Source organism: Salvia splendens, chromosome 16 (genome assembly GCF_004379255.2).
Source record: "Salvia splendens isolate huo1 chromosome 16, SspV2, whole genome shotgun sequence".
Classification (NCBI taxonomy): Eukaryota; Viridiplantae; Streptophyta; class Magnoliopsida; order Lamiales; family Lamiaceae; genus Salvia; species Salvia splendens.
The window spans coordinates 29,966,437-29,990,865 of NC_056047.1; the positions used below are offsets into that span (position 1 = coordinate 29,966,437).

The following is a 24,429-nucleotide window of genomic DNA, read 5'->3' on the forward strand; positions in this document are numbered from 1 at the left end:
ATACCGAAGAATGGTACAATATTCGTAATACTATTGTTCAAAAAAAATCTATCTTACGCACAAAATATTTAAAAGTAAGATTTTTGGGAGATTTTTTATTTTTAATTCTATTTTATATATTGACATATTAAATATAATATAATATTTCAACATATACCGATTTTTCGATATACCACGGTGTAGGAAAATTGATACCGTTACCATATCGAAAGATTTCGGTACACCAAAAAATCGATATTTTCGGTACCGATATCTCAGTATTTTTTCCCACCCTATTTGGCACTTATATTTTGCTCTAATTTTACTACTAAAACTGGGCTTATTTCCATTTCTTTCTTTTTCGTTTTTTCCCACCCTATTTGGCACTTAAAAGATGGAATTTTTCCAATAGATTGAAGAGAAGACATGAACTGATGAATTTTGAATTCCTATATTCTTTTACATGCTATTAAATGTGTTATAGATCTATAGGATTACTCTGCAAGCATAAAATTGTTATCGGAGTGTAATACTCCTACTAGGGAGTCTCTCCATTGAGCATTCCCCGCCAATATCTACACTTTGATAAAGGAAAATTGAAAGCACGACATGTTTTTAAGCCAAGACGATAATACACATTACAAGCCTGGAGTTTCGGAGGACGAATATCCTTACATATATTCAATCGTATTCAACACTGGAGAGGCCTCTCATAAGTCGGGGGTAGAGACGGGCAGCGCTCGTTCATCTGGGCGTACGCCTCCAGAGTGTTGTAGAATGGAAGTTCCATTTTATACTCACCCAAGATCTGGCAGAACGGCAACTGGTCCACCTTGTTGTTACACCAATGTGGAAGTCGTGTTGCGTTGTTCTCAAATATTTTGAGCATGTAAGCATCTCTGATCTGCCACCACCAAAACAAGCCAATGTAAGCAGACAACAATGCGTGAATCAATCATCTGTGAGGTCCAAAGTATAGATACTCACTGTGAACTCGGTTACTTGGATGGAATTGGATACAGGACCAAATACTCCCGCCGCTTTATACATTGCCAGAATAAAGGCCACACATGTTGTAGACTTACCATCACTGTAAACCCATTCATCCTGTTCTGGGATAGTTAGTAACTGATCGAAAGTTATACCTCGCTTTTCTGTCTCAGCTAGAATTTCATGCAGCCCAAGATCCTACGGGGAAATAAACAAGGTGAAGACATCAATATCGAGAGGAATCCACCATATGTAGCTAAATCAGGATGCAGCCCATTATCTTAACAACGCCAAAAACAATACAAATTGTCGTTTAATTATAGTCAATGAACTCAATTTTATCCCTCAAGACCCCACTAGTTCTGCAATAATGACAAAATACTTCACCTTTGTCCCAAGCCGCATATTAAGAGCTTCATTCCACATGTTTGCAGCGTATGCTGGCTGCATTCTCGTCCACATAGACATGACAGAAATGACCTGTGGATAGTCTTGTGGTCAGTCAACCCATCTTATGTACAAACTGTTGATTTAAACTTAGGGCATGTATGAACTAAACAGCGTAGAGTAATTGATATCTGTCAATATTGTTATAAAATCCATGGCTGAGAATAAAGCTCTGCCCATCTTAGTCCAAACAGAGATACGTACCAAGTGAGCATCTAGTGGTGGAGGATAATTATCAGCTACAGTGTCAATCCAACTAAAGATCATGTTGTGATAACCATATGGCTTGCCTGACATCTGCCGAGCATACTCCCAGGCTGCAGTGTTGTTAAACTTAGCACGCACTTCGGGATGTAGGGGTAACAGCGCAATTTGTGGATTAGAACTATCCTTGAGTGCCATTTCCCACCATTCATCCCAAGGAATTACAGCAATAATTTCTTCACCCTGGACAAGTCAGCTTACCACATCAATATGCCAATGCTATGATTTTACAGCTTCATAGAATTTCCCAACAAGAAACTCTTTTAAACCTTGTTCCAAACAAATGTAAAATACAGAAAATTCTCACTTGCTTGATCCACAAGGTCAAAACCAGAGGTCAAATCCCATTGAATTACTACTCAATCAGAGAACATGACACATAAAGTTCAAATACTTTCCAGGCATAATTTGACAGTCGAGGGTAGAAAAGGAAACAGGTTTGCCTAGTCTAAATTTGTCTTCATAAGCATCATAAAACATGAACCGTACGCAAGAGAAAATAGAAGCCACAAGGATATACATACATACCTTTTCATTTTCATGTCCAGATTCACCAACCCAAAGATTACCCATTTCATCCTTCAAGCATACAGCTGTATGTCCAGCAAATGCACCAGTGACCCACTTTTCCAGTGTCTCAAATCCACCCCACCGTCCACGGATCTTTGAAACGGCTAAGAAGTCACCAGAATGCACATCGGCTGGATTGATGGTAGTACGCCATGGTTGATGGCGTTTTTCAAAAGATGCACCCATGTGTTTTTCCAGGAAAGCTAGATTAGCACTCTGACCCCATCCAGTGTTTGAAAATAGCGGCAGGATATCTACCAATGAAAGGAAGGTCCCAATCATTCCGGATGGCATAAGAAAAACCGAGATCCCATGCTGCTTTACCTGCTCAGAAATAGAATGCTCAAATTGTCAACTTGTACCTCATAAAGAAATCAACCATTATGAAGTGGACATAAGCATGTGCTTACATATTCAATTTCGGCAGGTTCCTCCCATGATTCAATTTTCAGTGTGTGGTCTCGAGCAGAGAAATAGTAATCCCAAGTGACCCTGTAAGGCGTTGCAAATACATACAAATCCATGCACGACCAGCTATGGGCAGCGGCAGTCTGAAAGATTGGTAGCGTTCAGTTTAACATTTCACTCTAATGGATAAACAAAAGCACAAACACAATTACAAGAATGAGACTATAAGGAGCACATGAAGAGCAATAAAGTGTGAAGCTATTACTAGTACCCCCTACGTTCCCTCATAGTGTGAAGCTATTACTAGTACCTCCCGCCATTCCTGAAAAATATGGACTCTTTCCTTTATGGCTCTTCCCTGAAAAGTATGAACTTTCTAGTTTTGGAAACTCTTTTCTCTCTAATGAGGTAAGACTCATTCTCCGCTAACAATACTTTAAAAACTTTTTTCTTTCCATCTCTTTCTTACTTTACCACTTATGCATTAAAACTCGTGCCGAACCAAATGTTCATACCTTTTAGAGACGGATGGAGTAATGGAGTAACACTTTTTCTTACTTTTACTCTACTTTATTCTCTCTACGTTATTCACTTTGTCCTCTATTCTATCTACTTTTTTCTCTCTCTGTTTTTATCTATCTACTTATCTCACTAAACATTAAACATCCATTTCTTCAACTCTGTGCCGAAAAGTTCCATCTCAACTATGAGGGAACGAGGGAGTATTACTGAAAAACCTATCATCCAACAGAATCTATATCCAGCAAATTTATGGTTTTAAAAATCTATAAGCAGGGTAAAGACAATATGCAAAGTCAAGGTAAACATTCAATACACATAATAACAGCAATCCCAATATGTATTTGAGCAATAACAGACCGAGAGGTGGATGACGCCTGATGATTCCGCGAATTTTTGATGATGATAAATGCTCGTAAAAATAAATTACGACACAGAGAATTTTACGTGGTTCGATTTACTGAGGTAAATCTACGTCCACGGGGAGAAATGGGGGCAGGTTTGTATTGCTTGATCTGCGAATTACAGCTTACAACACAGACTTGCTATATGATTATTTCTCTAGAGAGATTCTCCCCTTTTCTATCAGATCTAAGTTCTATTTATACATTGAACTAAGATCGTGGCTTACATCATCACTCTAGGTCGTGGAGGTCGTGTAGGTCATGGCCTAAGATCGTGGCCTGAGTTGACGCCACGTGGTAGTGGGTGTGTTGGAAGTTGTGGAAATCCTGCATGGGTCCACTAACTCCTTGTTCGGTCGAATACTGAGACCGAACTGCTTTGGTTGCCGATCTGAGAGTAGAGCTTGATGCCGACCTGAGAGCAGAGCTTGATTGGTTGGCTTTTACCGAGCTGTAGGCTGAGGCCGAACTCTTTGGTAATGCCGAACTCCTCCGAACTCTTTGGTAATGCCGAACTCATACTCTTCCTTGGGCTTTGGGCTGATGGGCCGTCACTGCTGTTGGGCTTGTTTAGTTCGTACCCCATCACTACCCCCCCCCGAAAGACGAAGTGAATCACTTCGGCGAAGCGAGTCACTTCGGCATTCTGGATAAAGGTACGGGGGAGGCTGACGTCAGGGGACGTGCCTTGCATGTGACTGCATTAAATGCGACAGTAAAATCCGGCCGTTGAATCCTGAAAAGGTGGGATTCGAAACGGTGCGACGATTTTGAAATCTTCGCCGAATCTGATAAATATGCTCTTTCTTCCTCATTTGAACACCTTTGCTGTTGCGTCTTCTATACTCTCTTTCTCGAGAAATTTTCTTCCGCTTTCAAGAGCTTCTTCAGACTTTCTTCACTTTCAAAAAGTAAGAAAAATGTCTTCTTCTTCTTCTTCGGTGTCGGGTAGCGGTAGGAAAGGGGATAAGGGGTCTTCTAGCCGGAAAGAATCCGGGGAGAAGACCGTAGAGTATTTTCACAGTATCTTGAGTAAGGATACTGTGATATCCCTTCACGAGAAATATTTTTTACCTGGGGGGAAGGCGGTGGTTCCCGACGATGATCATAGGGCTAACGACCCGCCGGAGGGTTATGCCACCGTTTACGAAGCCTGCTTAGAATGCGGGCTTCGTTTTCCTCTTCCCCCACCTTTTGTAGAGCTTCTTGATTTTTTTCAACTCCCTTTAGGTCAGGTGACTCCGAACTCTTGGAGGCACTTATCGGCTTTTGCTGCCGAACTGCGTAGGCTAGATAAGGATCTGTCTCTGAGGGCAATCCTTAATTTTTTCCAGTTTAAAAGGAAGGGATCTTGGTTCTACTTGATCCCCTTACAGCCTTTTAGGGCCTTCTGCCGAACCAAGTGGCCGAAATGGCAAAACCGTTTCTTTTTTTATAATAGGACTTCGGCTCCGGGCTTTCCTTGGAGAAGGCCGAAGTCCGTGATTCCCCATCCTCGGTTAGAACCGTTGGCCGAGCTCGAGGGCGAGCTCAATAAGATTCCTATGATTAGGAAACAGTATTCGGAAACTGAGCTCGTCAAGGGCGACCTCGTGTTCAATATCTCGTCTTCGGACGAAGAGGCCGAGGGTGAGGATTTCTCTTTATCTTTATGCTCTACTGCTTTAACGAAGAAAACTAACCTTGTTTTCTTGCTTTTTGGCAGTGTTCATGCTGAATAAGGCTATCCGAAAGTCCTCCGAGCTTGAGGAGCCGGAGAAAGAGAAGGCTACCAGCTCGGCGCCTGATGCCGAGAAGAATCCGAAGAGGCAAAAGACCTCTTCGGGTCCAAAGAAGCCGGAGTCGACTTCGGCAAGTAGGAAGGGGAGGACCCAGAAGCCCCCGAGAGCGCCAGAGAAAGATGTGGTCTTGGCGCCTCCTTCGGAGCATATCTGTGAGCCATTTTTATGGCCCACGGACTTCGCCGAGGTGAATTGTCTTCTTGATTCTTTGGCTTGGCTTCTGTCCTGTATTTTTGGTGCCCTCTGTTGACTTTTTTCCTTGTCCATTTTCAGAGGAACGATATGCTCTCCAAGCTCGTCGCCGTCGAACTCTCCAAAGCGTCCAACGACTATGCTGAGATGCAGAGGAAATTGGCGGCTGCTTGTCACCGGGCCGAGCAGGCCGAGGCAAACTTTGAGAAAGCCAGAGCTGCTAGGATTTCGGCCCAGGATGAAGCTCAGTTTGCCAAAAACCAGCTCGTCATCCAGCGAGAGCAGACGAAACGGAGTGATGCTGCCGCCGTGGTTGCCCAGGGGGAGGCTCTCCGTGTTTACACGGAGAAACTCTTTTTGAGTAGCCAGTTCTCGGCTTTTGTCGGTAGTCTGGTAAGGCTAATTGCCGATAAGGGCGAGCAGGGGGCCGATGTCGTACTGCCTCTGTACAGCCGAGAGATAGCAGCTCGGCTTCAGAATCTGCCGCTCCTTGAGGAGCTCGCTTCATCTTCGGTCCTGCTTTCTGCAGACCGAGTCCGGAGTTGTCGAGCTGATCGGGACGAGAACCTGGAGGCTATCTTTGCCTCCGTGGGACCCGTTTCACCCGCTTCGACTTACAACGGAGAGGGTGAGGCCGAGCCGCTGGAGCGGGAGGCCGAAGTCGAGCGAGCCGGGCATCCGGAGAAGGAAGCCGATCAGGAGGCGCAGCAGATCGGCTACGGTGGCGCCGAGCAGGCTGGGGAGAGCAAGGAGGCAGAGGCTGAAGCTGAAGCAGATAAGGAGAAGGAAGCTGAACCTCACCGAGAAGGCGGAGACGAAGCTAGCGAAGTATGATTTCGTCTCCCTTCTCTTAGTTTAGTTTCTTCCTTTATGTAAAATGGCCTTGAAGCCCTCCTTGTATAGAAAAATTTTTTTTCTTATGAATGAAAAAATTCTTCTTTCTGCTCTTGTGTCTTCGTTTAGCCTTTCGTACTCTCTTACTCCTGTTGTGGTTTACTACCTGCTCGGTAAGCTGAAATGCCGAACTGACGTAGCTGCTTTGTATTCTTAACTCTCAAGGAGCTGGAGATACTTCACTGGAAACGGCTGTACTCTTCGGCTTTAGACGAAGCTGAGAAAAGAGCTATAGCCGATCAGACGAAGAATGACGAGCTTCTGGCTCGTTTAGTGAAGCTGGAGGCCGATAATAAGGACTTAGAGTCCGATAAGAATGATCTGGAGGCCGAGCTGAATACGACCATTGCTGAGAGGACTGCGTACGAGGATTACATCCGTGTGCGCGGGGGAATGACCATATCAGATGCTCAGAGTCGAGTTGACGAACTGTGGGAGGAATATAATGTACTCCGGAGGAACAATGCGCTGGAGAGCTCGGCTTGCCAACAAGTCGTGACATCATTGCGGCGCTGGGCTTCTCGGGCTCGGGGAAGAGGCGTTGGGTCGAGGATAGCATCTCGTCGACCTGCTTATTCTTCATCTGCTCGGAACAACCGAAATCGGCTTCCAGAGGATTTTGCAGATAGGTGGCTTAACTTCAGCAACCCTGGACAGTAGAATAGTCCTTTGTAATAGCGTAACGCCATTTTGTAGGGTAGCGGAGTTGTGTGCCGAACAAGATTTGAAAATGAAATTTTGTTTTTGTTTTCGCTTCTAACACTGTGTATTTACAGCTTAGCGAAAAAATTTCATCGTACTTGTCCTCGGTCTTATGAAGTAAACTTCTTTGACCGGACTTGTCTTTGGTCTGATGAAATAAACATCTTTGACCGGACTCGTCTTTGGTCTGATGAAATAAACATCTTTGACCGGACTCGTCTTTGGTCTGATGAAATAAACATCTTTGACCGGACTCGTCTTTGGTCTGATGAAATAAACATCTTTGACCGGACTCGTCTTTGGTCTGATGAAATAAACATCTTTGACCGGACTCGTCTTTGGTCTGATGAAATAAACATCTTTGACCGGACTCGTCTTTGGTCTGTGTTCTAATTTGGCGATTTTTGTCGCCGGGATCGAACTTTCCCTTGTCCTAATTCGGCGAGTTTTATCGCGTGGATCGGACTTTCCCAGTTAACCGAAGTGGTCTTATGCAGTAAACCTCTTTGACTAGACATGGTCGTCCTCGGTCTTATGAGGTAAACTGCTTTGACCGAACTTGGTCGTCCTAATTCGGCGAGTTTTATCGCGTGGATTGGACTTTCCCTTGTCCTAATTCAGGCAAGTTTTATCGCGAGAATCGGACTTTTGTTGCAGTTCGTTTCAGACGAAGTGCTTGATTCTTAAGCAGAATTGTGGTCTTGTATCCTCTTTAGAAGCTTTGACACACAATCGTGGGCTTGTTGCAGCTCGTTTCAGACGAACTGCTTGTTTAAGCTGAATTGTGGTCTTGTATCCTCTTTAGAAGCTTTGACGCACAATCGTTGGCTTGTTGCAGCTCGTTTCGGACGAACTGCTTGTTTAAGCTGAATTGTGGTCTTGTATCCTCTTTAGAAGCTTTGACACACAATCGTTTAGCTTGTATATGTTCTAAGAAGGGGATCAGCCTTCGAAGAACAAGATACCTCAGTAACATTTGTAAGAGACGACACGCACATAGACAAGGCATATAGACAAATAAAAAGCACATAGAGACGAACAAAAACCAAGCAAACCAAAGAAAGCACATTGACCGGACTGTCTCTTACAAATGGAACTTTTTGAGGTTGGAAACGTACCATGTTCGGGGTACTTGTGCTCTTGACACGTGAGTCAATTTGTAAGACCCTTTGCCGAGGACTTCTGACACCCGATATGGAACTTCCCATGTGGGTTCGAGTTCGCCCAGCTTTTCTGCTCGGCTTACTTCGTTGTTTCTCAAGATGAGATCTCCCACTTGAAATTGCAGCTTTTTCACCCTTTGGTTATAATACCGGGCTACTTGCTCCTTGTACTTGGCTGCTTTTATGCAGGCCAATTCTCTTCTTTCTTCGGCCAGATGTAGTTCGGCTCTTAGTCCGTCACCATTCATTTCTGAGGAGAAATTGAGTTCGGGGACTGGATATGCCGATCTCAACCGGAATCACGGCTTCAGTGCCGTACACCATCGAGTTCGGCTCCGGTGTGACTTCGGTCATTTCGCCGGCCTCTGATTCCGGCTGCTGTGATTGCTATGCTTGATGGTGCCGAACTGATTGCTCGGCACTTTTAAGCGCAATCTGCGAACACACTTGCTCTTTTTCGATCACCTCGGATGACCGCTATCTCTCCTTTAGTGGAGAAGGTGTTCGGCGAGGATGCCTCTGATCGCTATGACCGGGCTTCTTTTTGTCTTCTCTAGATGAGCTGTCTAAAGACCGTTTTCGACGGTCTGCCTCATCGGCACGAGAAAACTTGTCCGCAATGTCCCACATCTCTTGAGCTGTTTGCGGACCGCACTCCACGAGCTTTCTGTAGAGAGCTCCGGGCAGGATTCCATTTTGGAATGCCGAAATGACAAGTAGATCATTGAGATTATCTACCTGTAGGCATTCCTTATGGAATCTCGTCAGGAAGTCGCTGATCTTTTCGTCGCGACCTTGACGTATAGAAAGCAGCTGAGCCGAAGTATTTCGGGCTTCCGCTTTCCGAAAGAACCTCCTGTGGAAAGCATCCATCAGATCTCGGTAGGATCTAATGCTGCCTTGAGGAAGGCTGTCGAACCACCTTCTGGCGTTCCCGATGAGCAGCTCGGGGAACAGCTTGCACATATGGACCTCATTGAGATCTTGGTTCGCCATATTATACTGATAGCGTCCCAGGAAGTCATGAGGATCCACGAGTCCGTCATAGGTTATCGACGGAGTTCGGTAGTTCTGTGGAAGGGGAGTTCGGGTAATATCGTCCGAGAACGGAGTCCTCAATGCTCCGTACATGGCGAACCCGACATTTCTTCGGTATGGAGGAGATGGAGTTCTCCTGTGATTCCGGTACCGAGGATTCTTTCTTCTGGAAGACATGACACTACTGCGGTAGTGACTGTCTCGTATGGAGGGAGAGGGAGAATCCGCCGTTTTTGTCCCCGGCTGCTTTTGGCTTTTTTGCAGGAAGGTTAAGAATTCCTCCTGCTTTTCCGCCAAAAACAGCTTGACAGCCTCGTTCAAATCGGGCTGCTGGGAAGACTCGGTGTGACGGCTTTTGGAGCGGCTTGTTCCTCCACCATGAGAACTGGTGGTGGATTTATCCCTAGGCTGTTTTCCCGACCTATGGGATGGATTGGCTTCCTCCTGGTTCTCACGGGCAGGAATACGGGTACTCTGCGATCTGGTATGCATTTTTTGGGTGGAAAAAATGGATCAAAAATTCGCTTTATCACAAATTTTGTTCTCTGTTTCCCACAGACGGCGCCAGTGATGATTCCGCGAATTTTTGATGATGATAAATGCTCGTAAAAATAAATTACGACACAGAGAATTTTACGTGGTTCGATTTACTGAGGTAAATCTACGTCCACGGGGAGAAATGGGGGCAGGTTTGTATTGCTTGATCTGCGAATTACAGCTTACAACACAGACTTGCTATATGATTATTTCTCTAGAGAGATTCTCCCCTTTTCTATCAGATCTAAGTTCTATTTATACATTGAACTAAGATCGTGGCTTACATCATCACTCTAGGTCGTGGAGGTCGTGTAGGTCATGGCCTAAGATCGTGGCCTGAGTTGACGCCACGTGGTAGTGGGTGTGTTGGAAGTTGTGGAAATCCTGCATGGGTCCACTAACTCCTTGTTCGGTCGAATACTGAGACCGAACTGCTTTGGTTGCCGATCTGAGAGTAGAGCTTGATGCCGACCTGAGAGCAGAGCTTGATTGGTTGGCTTTTACCGAGCTGTAGGCTGAGGCCGAACTCTTTGGTAATGCCGAACTCCTCCGAACTCTTTGGTAATGCCGAACTCATACTCTTCCTTGGGCTTTGGGCTGATGGGCCGTCACTGCTGTTGGGCTTGTTTAGTTCGTACCCCATCAACGCCGCCACCAATTCCCCTATCGCCGGAGCCGGTGAGCTCGATCCTGGCTTGATTGTCGAAGAAACAGGAGCCGTTCCAGTTAATCGTGCCGTTTTCGGGCGCCAAGGAGCCGATATACTGCGGAAGCAAGTCGACGGCGCTGTGGATGTTGTTGAGCACAGGCCACGACACCTGACGCGGCAGCACGGGGAGCACGTCAGTGAATCGTACAGGCACCTTCAGTGCGGTCCCGAATTGAATCCGAAACCCTAACCCGACGAGAAGAAAGGACAAAAGCCACCGCACCTCTCTCCCATGAGAAGACATGATCGGATTGAACCCTATTCAGCCGGAATTTGACGGTTGGGGCTTTGATTTTATCAACTCAAAGACGAAGCAATGTACAGAAAATAATAATTTCCATTCTACTTTTGTATCAATTTCAGAAAATAATAATTGACCCTAAAATTCTGGACAAGATTAATTTACTCGATCAATAGATTTTTAGGTGACAAATTGAATGGTTGATGAGTACAATAAATAAAATTTGAATGAATTAAGATCTACCCTCTTTGGGTTGTTTCTTAAAAAGTTGTACCCTCTTGAATGAATAAATATTCTCATTCATTTTTTAAAAATACCAACTATAACTATTTCCATTTTAGGTCATTTTTTAAAAATAAAAACTTTTGAACCTTTCTATTTTAGAACATGGACCCTAACTCTACTTTCACTGCTTTTTCTCTTCTTCTCTCTTACTTTACTTATATTTATTTTCATCTCTCTTACTTTACCAATTTTTCTCACTTACTTTACCAATTATGCATTAAAATCCGTGTTGCTTCAAATATTTCTATTTTTTTTAATATGAAGGAAGTATCTCATTTGTTTTTTACTCCCTCTGTCCTTATGTACTAGACAAATTTCATTTACAGTACTCATTTTGGAAAAAATATATTTAATAATTAAAATAGAGATAATATAAAGTAAGAGAGAGAATAATACAGAGAAGACTTTTATCTATATTATTCTCTCTCTTATTTTACTTTTTTTCTGCTTTAACTATTTATTACTCCATCCGTCCCACCACAAGTGATCAACTTTCCATTTTGAATTGTCTCATTACAAATGATTGATTTCCTCTTTTAACAAAAAATAAAACATTTTCGGTCTGTTACTTTATTTCATCTTTCTTATTTTATTCTCTCTTTATCTCTTCTACTTTTTAATCTCTCAAACTTTATTCACTCCACTTTATCTCAATAAATATCATTTCCTTAAATCTTGTGACCAAAAGAAATTAATTACTTGTGGTGGGACGAAGCGAGTATCATTTTTTTTAAAATGAGTGCTCAAAATGAAACACCTTTACTACAGAGGACAGAGGGAGTACTATTTTTGGTAATAGACTCACCATTCCATTAATTTTATTATACTAATATTTTATAATAAAACTAATACTCCCTTTGTCTGTGAAATAATGTCCCATTTTATTATTTTGGGATGTCTGTGATTTAAAGTGGGGTCCACACTATTCACAGAACTCATTACGCTCACACTCTATTACAAAATCAATATATAAAAGTGGGGTCCACTTTTCACTAACTCATTTCGCTATGTTTTTTCACCAAGTCAAACGATTTCTAAAAACATGTGCCGAGTCAAAACCGGACTATAAATAGCGGACGAACGGAGTATATAAAAGTAAGATTCACCTTCCACTAACTTTTTTCACTTACTTTCTACTACATTTTTTAAAACTTGTGCCTGTCAAATATGGACTTGTAATGATGAACAAAGGGACTAATAAAATATAAAGTAAAAAAAGATTAAATTCATTATTTTTTTAAAAAGTAATGATTACTTATAGTGGGACTCACCAAAAAGGAAAGTGACTCACTTACTTATAATGGTTGGCCTGATCCTGAACGGTTAGCCCGATTGACATCCCTAGTTAGAATGATGATAGTATAAGGTAGTAAGAAAAAGTAGATAAGAATTAACTATGGTACTGAACATTTCTCTACAATCATCGGCGGATCTAGGTGGGGTCGGCCGACCCCACCGCTGTCCCCGGAGAATCGCCGGATAATGCCCTCCCTCAGCCGCCGACCCCACGCCGCAAATCTCCTGCCCCGCGTCGCCGATTTTGCAGAGAAGAAGGTCTCCTGCCCGCGTCGCCGATTTTGCAGAGAAGAAGGTCTCCTGCCCCGCGTCGCCGTTTTTTGCAGAGAAGAAGGAAGAGAGATTGCGTCGCCGTTTTTTGCAGAGAAGAAGGAAGAGAGATTGCTAATTTGGGCTGCCTGCTTTTACAATTGGGCTTTACAATTTAGGCTTCCTTTTTACTCATTAATTCTAGAATTGAAACCACTTTTAATTGACCCAATTCTAATAGGAGTAGATCACTTTTTAACCTATTAAAATAGGCGTAGTTCACGTTCTGCCTGCTTCTCACGCCGATTCTACAGAGAAGATTATTTCACAGGTCTGTGCAAGAAATACACTAATACTATTATTTGTTTGACAATCAATTATTCATTGTATCAAGAAGTAGATATTGCAAATTCTTTGCTTAATTGCTTTGGAGTTGTGGATTATTCATTTATTTTGTAAATGATAATTGATTAAATATAAATTTTAAATTTGTGTTACATTGTTTTTAGGTTAATGGATAAATTTCTAAAGAAAAGACCTCGAGTTTCTATTGGTTCTTCAAGTGCTAATGTTGAGCAAGAACCACAACAATTGGAAAATCATGTGGTAGTTGAAAATAATCCGGACGATATTGAAATTGATAAAGAGAAAATCAAAGCCGACCCTGGATTACGAGACCCTATAGATAGTTTTGATGTGAATATTCGTGATCGAATTCGTAGAGAATATGTTGCCAAAGGTCCTTGCCAACCAAAAGGCCATGACTTTCCAAAAAATTGTTCCAAGAAGAATTCGTATGAAGAATGATGGACAAAGTATTACAAACTATCATTATTATCGTGTTGAAATTTTTTATCAGGTATTTTTGATAACTAATATTCTTGTTTATTTAAACTTTTATATTAACTCCTAACATAATTTTTTTTCACAATCAGGTTGTTGATTTAATTAGTCAAGAAATGAGGAATCGTCACAGACCTACTCGAGTGTATGGCATGTCTTGATCCAAGAAATCATTTCTCCAATTTCAATGTCGATAAACTTGTTCATCTTGCCACCCTTTATCCGGAAGACTTTTCATCTATGGAGCTTAACTTGTTAACTAAACACCTTCAAAGTTTCGTGAGTGATGTAAGAAGAGATACACGTTTTTCAGATGTTGAAGATTTGGGAACTCTTTCAAAGAAGATGGTTGAAACGATGAAAGATAAGATTTTTCAATTGGTGTATCGATTGATAAAATTGGTCTTACTTTTACCAGTAGCTACAACATCCGTTGAAAGAGTGTTTTCTGCAATGAAATTTGTGAAGTCAGAGCTGAGAAATAGGATGGGAGATGACTGGTTGAATGACAGTTTGACGGTATATAGCGAGAAGGAGGTGTTTGCAACTATTCCCAATGAAAGGATTTTGAGTCGTTTTCAGAAAATGGATACTCGAAGAAGCCAACTATCTCGCATAGCATAAGATTGTGGTATTTATATTTTTACGTATTTTTGTTTAGAGATATTTATTAAAATATTATATTTATAATCTTGATCGGTTCGACCCCACGATTTTTTATTCCTGGATCCGCCACTGTCTACAATAACAAAAAAACTAATATCTAAGATGTTTCCCGTAATTGGATCTTATGAGCAGCCATTTTTCGAGTTCTGAAACCTACTCCCTTCGTCCCACCACAAGTGATGGATTTCTTTTGGGCACAAGATTTAAGAAAATGATATATAGTGAGCACTATAGTTAAAGTAGAGAGAATGAAGTATGTGAGATGAAAAAGTAAGAGATATAAAGAGAGAATAAAGTAAGAATGAGAGAATAAAGTAAGAGAGAAGGATTAAAGTAAGAAAGAGTTAAAGTTTTGTTTTTTGTTAAAAAATGAAATTGATCGCTTGTGGTGAGAAAACCCAAAATGAAAAGTTGATTACTTGTGATGAGACAGAGACTCAGAGAGTACTTACTAACTTAACATAGTTCATATAATATCTTATGCTTCAACTTCTATTTCGAACTCTATTCCTATTTTAGCACTAATGTCTTCTGATATGGTCTTATACGTGCCTACAAACGAACCCGAGTAAGAAAAATATCTTGTTTTAAAAAAAATAGATATCAATTGCATGCTCGTAATTTCTCTTCTTATACTTCCAAATCAAACGTCAAAATGCATGTCATTAAATAAACAAATTGGCAGCAATGAAACCATCTCTTCTACTTCTACTACTCTACACGGTCATTCAATATATTTTCAGTTCATAATCTCTCTTTGTACATTTACTTTAAATAAATATAAGAGTGAACAATAAAAATGTTCCTGGACTATGGGTTTATCTCGCTCATAGTCCCTGGACTTTAAAAATATCGTCAGACATTCCTAGACTAAGGGTTTATTTCGAAAGTGATCCTTTTGCCTGTTTTTGATCCGAAAATGTCCTTTTGAGCATTTAGACAATTTCGTCTTTTCACATTTTAACTGTTTCAATATTATTTCAATGATGTACTAAATCTGATATTATTTCAAAATTATCTTCTTCTTCCCTTATCATCCTTCACTTTGTTTTTTTTTATTTCAACATTAAATTTAATTTTATAAAATTAAATTTAAATTTTAGATTTTTAAATATCAATAAATTATTTTAATTAAAATTATTAATTTATGTATTCTTTTTCGTCACATAGCTATATACATAAAAATAAAATTATGCAGCCAACTCATACAAAACTCTTTTATAATAAATACATAAACTAATAATTTAAACAATTTATCGGTATTTAAAAATCTAAATTTTAAATTAAATTTTATAAAATTAAATCTAATATTGAAATAATAAAAACAAATTGAAGGATGACAAAAGGAAGAAGATGATAATTTTGAAATAATATCATATTGAAACCATTAAAATGTGATAAGACGAAATTGCCCAAATGCTCAAAAGGGCATTTTCGGATAAAAAATAGCCAAAAGGATCAATTTCGAAATAAACCCTTAGTACAGGGATGTCTGGTGATATTTTTAAAGTCTAGGGACTATGAGCGAGATAAACTCATAGTCTATGGACCATTTTTGTAGTTGAATGTAAATCTATTGTATGCATGTAACTAATCAAGTTTATTTAATTAAGTTTTTTTTAAAAGATCCATGTTTTATTGGATAATAATAATAATAATAATAATAATAAATTGAAGCAACGTCAAATATAATTGAATTATCTACAGCTTGAATCAAGTGAAATCTTGGAATTGAGAATAAAAATAATACTGTTGTTTCGCACCGTAAAAATTTTTCACGTTTATGTTTTTAATGAAATATGATTAATGTATAAGATTTAAAATACTTTTTTTTTATTTTCTTATTTTAAAGAGTACCCACATGATAATATTATATTGATATAATAGGAAAAATGCTTTTTTTATTTTCTTATTTTAAAGAGTACCCACATGATAATATCATATTGATATAATAGGAAATAGTGTAGGAGATGGCAGTCCCTTGGCTCTGTGTTTTCACATGGAGAATTATTTGCAGAGAAGACTATTGGTGAGTGTAGAATAGAAAAATATCAAAATAACAAACAATTAATATAAATACTAATGGTTCATATTCAAACAATTTCAATGAAGGAAAAGGCATGCATGTTTCTGTCAACTTCAAATCTGAAAATTTCCATGTGAAGGCAGCCCAGCCCCCTTATATACATAACACATAATGTGGAAGAGAGAGAGAAAATAAGGTACTTGAATCCTCCACCAAAGACACTATTAGATGTGTGGATATAATGGAGAGAGAGAGTTTAGAAGAGAAGGGTGTAAATGAGTGATTCTCCTATTATGCATTCCTCTCTATCTTTGGGAAACAATCATGGAGCCAAGAGTTTAGTAGAGGATACCATTGAGTCCTAATTCTTAGACTGGAGATATATTAGTATATGAAGCATGCACATTCCTTCATTTTGGCAAAATACAAACATTCCCTTCTTTTACATGGAGGAAAACACGTCGCCTCGACGTATTAGATGGCCGGACAGGTACAACCGGGTTAGCGCATTGGAGGTGGAAGACGAAGCTCGTCCAGTCGCAACCTCAGAGCTTCGAACCTTGTGCCGCGATCTCCACTTGCATATGCAGTCTGCATTCAGTGTCATAGATTGGGATCGCATTTTAATGACAGCCTTAGCCACAATCTCATTAGTACTACTTGTCTTTGCATTCTTTCCATATCTGCAAACCCAAATTGTGATGGACCAGCAATTGCAGCATCTCTTTGTCCTCAAATCTTTGACAATTTCGGAGTTTCAGGCTGCCCCGGACCGGGTGACAGGAAAATGTGATGTTAGGCTCAACATCAGCAATTTTGGTGAAAGAAGCCTCTACCACGAGACGTCTGTCATGTCGATTTTCTTGGACCACGAGCTTTTGTGGGTGTCGAGGACGGGTGACTTCTTCATTGAAGTTGGTGATCACATGTTGTTTAATGTGACCATGAACACCACGACGGTCTCTGTCCCTGCCTCCTTCGTGCCAACGGCTCTCATGGAGAGTCGCTCATTTCATAAGCCTCTGCGGTTTAAGCTCAAGTACGATGGGATGGTCCGGGAGGGTGTGTCTGCGTTGTACGAGGAGAGGACCCACGTGTATGTGATTTGCGGTTGGGTTGAGATGCAGTTCATCGATGAAACCACCCTTAGGGGAGGGCCAGCAAATTGCTCTTTAGATGCAAATTAGGATTCATTTTTGTAAAATGGATTAGGCCATGCAGCATTAAGCAGAGAAACAGCTGGTGTAATACTTTTATTCAACAACATTTTACAATATTAATGATACTTTATGAATCCTCACAGCCTGCAAACAAGAGGATGAAAACAAGAAAAATTATTTCATCATCTACACTTAGGGGTGGTAAATCGTGTGTGTCGGATCGTTATCGTGTCGACACGATAACAACAAACACGAACACGACCTGTTAAGAAACCCCAAACACGAACACGACCCGCTACCCTCAAACACGAACACATTAACGACACGAACCACTTCAGGTCAACACGACACAATAACAACACGTATTGGAAAGTGATTAAATATTTAAATGATTTAAATGAGATATGACCATATGAGACTATGAGAGTCAATTTAATAAATATTGAAAAATAAAAATAATAAGAATAAATAATATAAAAATATTATTTGTTAACGGATAACACGAACCCGACACGAACACGACACGAACACGTATTGTTAACGGATAACACGAACCCGACACGAAATTTTCGTGTCCTTAATGAGTCGACCCGATAAGGACACGAACCCAATAAGCTCTGACCCAAACCCATTAATTTCGTGCCGATTCGTGTCGTGTTATCGTGTCGTGTCAAAAATTGTCAGCCCTATCTACACTTATTCATCAAGACAAACAAACCAACATATAGATTCAAAGAAACAACCAAATCAGGCATAAAATTCAACAGAAACGGACAGCCACACTGATACATGAATTTACGAATAATTCCTTATCAATACAAAAAAAACTCAGAAATAGTATGGCATTACACAATCAACTGGCAAACAGTGTTAGAAAAGGAATGAAGATCAGAATCATCCAAGAAAAGGAAACATAATAAAATGAGTATAAATTGATTTGTATAGATTAAATAGATTGATTTCCTACCATACGGAAAATCATACCATGTACACAATATGTAAAACTCTGTAAGTATCAATGAATATACACAACACAATTTCTACCATTAAATCTCTCTACACTTTTCCTTCTCCCCAAATATGATTGATACCCCATTCAAGATGGTATCAAAACAGGAGTGAGACTTAGAGAAGTCTCAACACGGTCTCGGACCATCTTAAGCCTAAATAGCCTAAAATGGGCACCCTGTTCAAATTACTTAACCATGTCAGATCTCAATGACAATGAAACATACAAACCAACCAAAAACGAGCAATTCGCACAATTATTCGTTGAATTCATGCGCAGCAGGATTGCACAGAATACCCTTAAACCAACCTGAACCAAAACTAGATTCATACCGAATCGATACCTCAATGGTGGTTCTCGGAATCAAATTAAACGACGACAACTATCCTTTATGGTCAGTGCCTACGAAGGCGGCAATCAGCAGAATGGGACTGATATCTCACATCACTAAAGTCCCATCCCTCCGGCAAAAACCGACCAAGCCTTCGCACGATGGCAACAAGCGGACCACTGCGTGTTCACATGGCTTGTCCAGAACCGAGAACAAAAATTGGTTAGCCATGTATCTCAATATCCAACAGCCAGAGAAATATGATCTAGTTTGAAAATCACGGTAGAGAAGAGTTTTCTATACATTATTCTCGCTTTTACTTTACTATTTATCCATTTTAACTATTTATTACGATTTTTTCAAAATGAGTGCTAAAAGGAAGTGACTCGACTTTCTAGGGACAGGGGGAGTATTTATTATCAATTTTCCAAAGCATGTGCCGAAAACCAGTCAATCACTTGAGTTGAGACGGAGGAATACTAATATTTTTTATGAATTAATGGTTTATTTACAGTAAGTTCAGAAAGTTATACTCAGAATATTATACTCCCTCCGTCCGACTATAAGTGAGGCGTATTCCTTTTTGGGTCGTCCATTATCAGTGACACATTCTCTTTTGAGTCTGGCAAAAAAAACAACCCTCTATCTCTCTTACTAAATCTCATCTCCTACTTTTTCTCTCTACTTTTTTCCTCAAACTCTACTTTATTCTCTTCATTTAACCACTAAAATCCCACTGCCTAAAAGCATGCGTCCATAAGAAATGTGTCTTATGTAATGGGACGGATGAATACTGTCTTCGAAGAGACAATAATAGTGTCTTCTGGAAAACTTCCACCCATTCTTGTTGTAAATGTTGAGGTACTCCTACAGTCCTACTACTGCAGCCATCTTGAATGTGTACTCAAACTACAAGTGTAAACCATCATGGATTACAGTAGCAAACAAACTAAGTGGTGGATATGTAACCAGGTTTCAGATGTCCCCAGTTTTTAAACTCATTGACAGATGAAACCGACTAATGGAATCCTAAATCTTGAGCTGATGATGCTATTGACTTCCATGAGAATGGACGGATAATACAGATCTTGCTGACCTCGGACTAGCGTTATCGTGGTCCAGGTTATCAAAATTGGCTTGTCCCAGCAACATTTTTATTGCGATTTGAGCAACATCAGCAAACCATTCGTCTTCGGGGCAGCACACTGCAAATTCAAGCAAGTTTAGAAACATAAGTACTGTATTTGATGTTAGACAAGTTTAGAAGCAGTTGGTGAGTACTAACTGTACTGTACCTATATGGATCAATGTTGTTTGCCTTAACTGCTTCAATAGCTCTGGCAATAACGTTCTTCATCACTTGATGCAGATTCCGGGATAAGTAGCGCCCTTGAGACGCAAAAAGTATCACAAACTCCATATCCAAATAGAACTGCACAAGAATACAAATTCTTTGATGCTGCTGGTGTGTTTGAATCTTAATGACTGGAAATGTGATGAAGATGAGACCTGTTGAAGCCCCAGAGGTCCTAGCGGTCTCTGCGAACCTTCGATCTCATCCCAAAAGTTTTGATCCACAGAAAACCATAGGATCACAGTCTCTGTTAGCCGCATCAACAGAATAGTTGCAAACCTCTCTCTCCCCACAAATACATCAGATGCAATGCTGCCTAGCCTTGTCAGCTTAGCAAACAATTCCTGAACAAGTGTTTGTAAAAATATTGTCCAAAATTGTTTATTAATTCTACTTATTGCTCACCTGATATATAGGAGATGGAAACCATTCAGGCTCCTCCTTGTTTTCGTCTAGGCTTAAGTACATCTCGGCACTCAAATGAATGCCTCCATCTTCGGTGACTATGAGCTCCAGAGCATGCTGGCTGCAGAAGCTATCTCTCAGTTGTTCAACCGAGCGTTGTAGCCTTTTCTTCAGCTCCCTTTGCTCGGGAGGGCGGGTTTTCCTGTCAGGGTCCCCCCTGTTGTGGGTCATCACCTCTGATGGTGGAACACAACTTGATGGTTGCACGAGGGAGAAGCTCGTCAGCCAGCAACACTGCATTAGCCAGCAAAGCTACCTGTTGAGTTTCAGTTTCTGCCATTCCAACTATTCTTCTTCCACCGCCCTCCAAGTTGTCCGCGTCCATGGAGCTAGGCAATGCGTTTACGAGCAAGCTGACATACGCGTTGAACGACTGCAGCACGCCTTCCAGAGCTTGCTCGGATAAATGCAAGATCTCAAGAGAGCCAATATCTTCACAAAGCTCCTAAACCAAGATTCAGTTCTACTACAAACTAGCATCGTAAAATAAAGACATGAAATTTGTGTTATCATCACCTGAATCATTGTATGGAACCTCTGTGCAGTGTTTGAAAGCTTATGGTGAGATGCAACCATGCTAGCCGAAGCACTTCCCCAAGAACGGCCAGCTATCGGAGAGTGACAGAGCGACCAATCTTCAGAAGCAGCAAATGCAGCTGTACACAGATCGATCTTTTTTAACGTGGTAGTGATGGCCTGCTCCAAGAAGGGCTTGAAAAAATTCAGAACAGTCGGCCAAAGAGCCAATCCTTGATCCTCTAACAGCAACGAGTGCCCCAAGCAGATGTGGATGCACTCAGCAACAATCCTTAGACAACCAGACGCTGCTGGAGTCGCCACAACATTCCTCTTGATAAGCTGTGCAAAAGCCAGTGTCTGATTAACTGCCCAAGTCACAAGCTCAGATGTAAAAGCCGGTTCATCATCAAATATAGTCAAGGAATCATTGGATGCCTGAGCTATAGTGGAGAAAACAAGATGTGCAAGTGCAGTAGTGTATGCAGGTCCTTATGTAGTGCTAGATGGCTGTAGGGACTGCATATTTCTGTGCAGCTTCTGCTGGTGAGACTTAAGCAGCAAAGTATGCGCTCGAGGGCCATCACCGATCTTTTTCATCGCCTGAACTGCTGAACGAAGCTCGAAGCCATTGGTAGAAGCCTGGCAGGTAACATCTGCTAGCTGATCTGCTAATTTCTGCCTGCTTACCATGATAGAGTGCTGTAGAGATAATATGACTTTGGTAGTCATTGATTTAGTCTCCTTAGCCTCCTCAGCTAGAACCTCCCCTTCGTCTAGTATTGCCAATGCCTCATCGATTCGCCTCTCAGCCAGTAAGACCTCAATCTTCTCCATAAACTGTGACAGCCACTTGTCATATTTTGGAGGCTGTTTCTTCGAACTTAAATCTGCAGCCTCTCTAGCGTGATCAGTTCCGTCTGGCAAGGATTCGATCCGAACTCCATCAGCTATCTTGTGGATGATATTTGCTCGCGAAGACAACAGGTTTTTCAAGGAAACAAGCTCCCCTTCAAGATCAGAGATCTCTCTTGATGTCCTGAACAATATACATAGCAAAAGATAATGAACATCATCAGAAACAGAGGTCAATTATTGAAATGTTTGAAACGATCACACACCTTATAAATGATGCATAATTCGCATAGACACTTTTCCGCATTTCTTCTGCAGAAGCCGTCTTCAACCTATCTAGGTGCAAGCACAATTGCCTAATTTCCTGCTCCAAATGCACCAATTCGGTCAAATTTGCAGAATTCACACATTCAATTTGGTCCAAAAATTAAAAATTAATTTACGGAATTATACGAATCTCGTAAAAATTATACTAAGCGATAGACCTTTTCGGTGGTGCCGCCGCTGTTGCTGTGGAAGTAGGATTGAGGATCGAAAGTGTTGGATTTGAAGAATTTGAGCTTATCACTCAGTGTCATCTCCGCGTCGAAATCGATGGATCCTTGCATCTCCGAGAACGCCATCACTTGCTGTTTCGGTATTTTAAAATCACCTCTATCTGCGATCAAATTCACGAATAAGATCCAAATTATAATAACAGAAAATCAGAGAGAGAGGGAAAGATCAAAGACGAATTTCAGTGCGCGACGAGATCGATCGTAAATGATAATGCGATCAGATTTCGAATGCCATGCGATTTGCAATAAGCTGCTTTCAGAATTTGCTACACTAGTTTCATAATGTTATTATACAATATTAATAACGAATAAATAATTCTAATTACTGATTAGTATACAAATTCATTCTACATAGTTGCTCTCTCCCATCGATTCTTCTCAATAAAGATTCTCACTGTTAATTTATTGTACTATCTAATTTTTCCGCCCATAATTATTTAGACCAAAAATATTAAATTATGATTTTATCATTCTGTAATCAATAATTTTATTTTAAATTTTATTTTACAAACTTGAAATCCGAAAACAAATTTACTTAAATATTTATGTTTTCTTTTTTAAAGTGTGTGAGCATCTATGGTTGATTATTCAGCTGTAACGGAATAGAGACCGACAAGTAATTAACTAACTAGAAAAATATACCTAAGTCAATTAATAAATTGATGCGTAGGGATATTACGTGGTTCAAAAATTTTCAAAAATATAGTACTATAATTTAGGAATTTTCATCTGTAAGGGACGGATCAAAATGAAAATAGTTTCTATTTTTAAGGGGGACAAATGTAATATTCCATAACATCTTAATAAAATAAAAAATAAAATGCATATAAATAAAGGAAGTTGATCATGGATTACCAATAAGCCGATAAAAAAATTTAATGGATTCTTCCTGGGTCGATGCCCGAGCGGTTAATGGGGACGGACTGTAAATTCGTTGGCAATATGTCTACGCTGGTTCAAATAATAATAATAAATTTTTATTTATAAGGGACGGACCAAAATGAAAACAATTTCTATTTTTAAGGCCAGATGGAGTATTCCATAACATCTTAGTGAAAAACAATATAAAATGTATATAATTAATACTCCCTCCGTCTGTAAAATGTTGTCCATGTTTGACTGACACGAGTTTTAAGAAATGTAAAGAAAAGTGAATAGAAAAAGTTAGTGGAATGTTGCCACACATTTATATATTAGTTTTATAATAGAATGTGATGGTAATGAGTTAATGGAAAGTAGGGTCCATTTACAAAAAAAAATGGAATAAAAGCAAAGTTATTCTGTAAGTTCATTGCGTTGAATCTCAGTGGAAACATTCACAGTGGGAGGAAGTACCAATTATCGACTATAATACGATGCGACGTACCCAAGTAACCCAACTGTATGATGAACAATGTCTTCTCAAATAATGTATGCTACTGTACATTCAAAGAATGCTTGTACTAACATAAATTAAGAGTGTAATGGAAAATTTGCATGGAATACTGAAACATTCATGTATTTTTAATAGAAAATTCAATATTAATATAAGCTGTATAATAGGCATATATCCTAATTTTGAAGATATAATGGGCATTTGCAATACGTATAATTGACAAGAACATGCACAAAAAGATACTTTTAATAAAATTTTAAACTTTGGGATATAATGGAAACTATTGCTTTGAATAATGAAATATATCCATATATGTAATGAATTCGTTATTGAAATTAGCGTAATGAAATTTTTTCATATCCGAATATGGTACTCTATCATAACAAACAAAATCAATTTAATCAAGGAAAGATATATAGTATTAGCTATTGATATGGTATATTAATTTCAGATAATACAATTAATTTAAGGAAAAATATATACTCCCAAAAGATAGCTAGTTTGGATGGAATTTTTTTGTTGAAGTGATCCAAATCAGTGTACTAGTTAGTTGGAAACGTGAAATGACAACAGATGAGTAATTAAATTAGGTGGTTGGCCTGAA

General features: G+C 39.9%; 1 protein-coding gene and 1 pseudogene across 1 annotated transcript; both read right to left on the bottom strand.

Moving 5' to 3' along the window:
* Nucleotides 1–555: 555 nt before the first annotated feature.
* On the bottom strand, nt 556–10,841 carry LOC121770480. The gene is made up of 8 exons (XM_042167204.1): nt 10,538–10,841; nt 3,538–3,554; nt 2,661–2,801; nt 2,209–2,574; nt 1,621–1,863; nt 1,357–1,449; nt 967–1,167; nt 556–883 (listed from the first exon to the last, which is right to left on the bottom strand). Exons 1-8 carry the CDS (start codon nt 10,839–10,841, stop codon nt 671–673), a joined length of 1,578 nt encoding a protein of 525 aa, XP_042023138.1. The 3' UTR covers nt 556–670.
* An 8,632-nt stretch (nt 10,842–19,473) lies between these two features.
* On the bottom strand, nt 19,474–22,770 carry LOC121772039 (annotated as a pseudogene).
* Nucleotides 22,771–24,429: the final 1,659 nt, after the last annotated feature.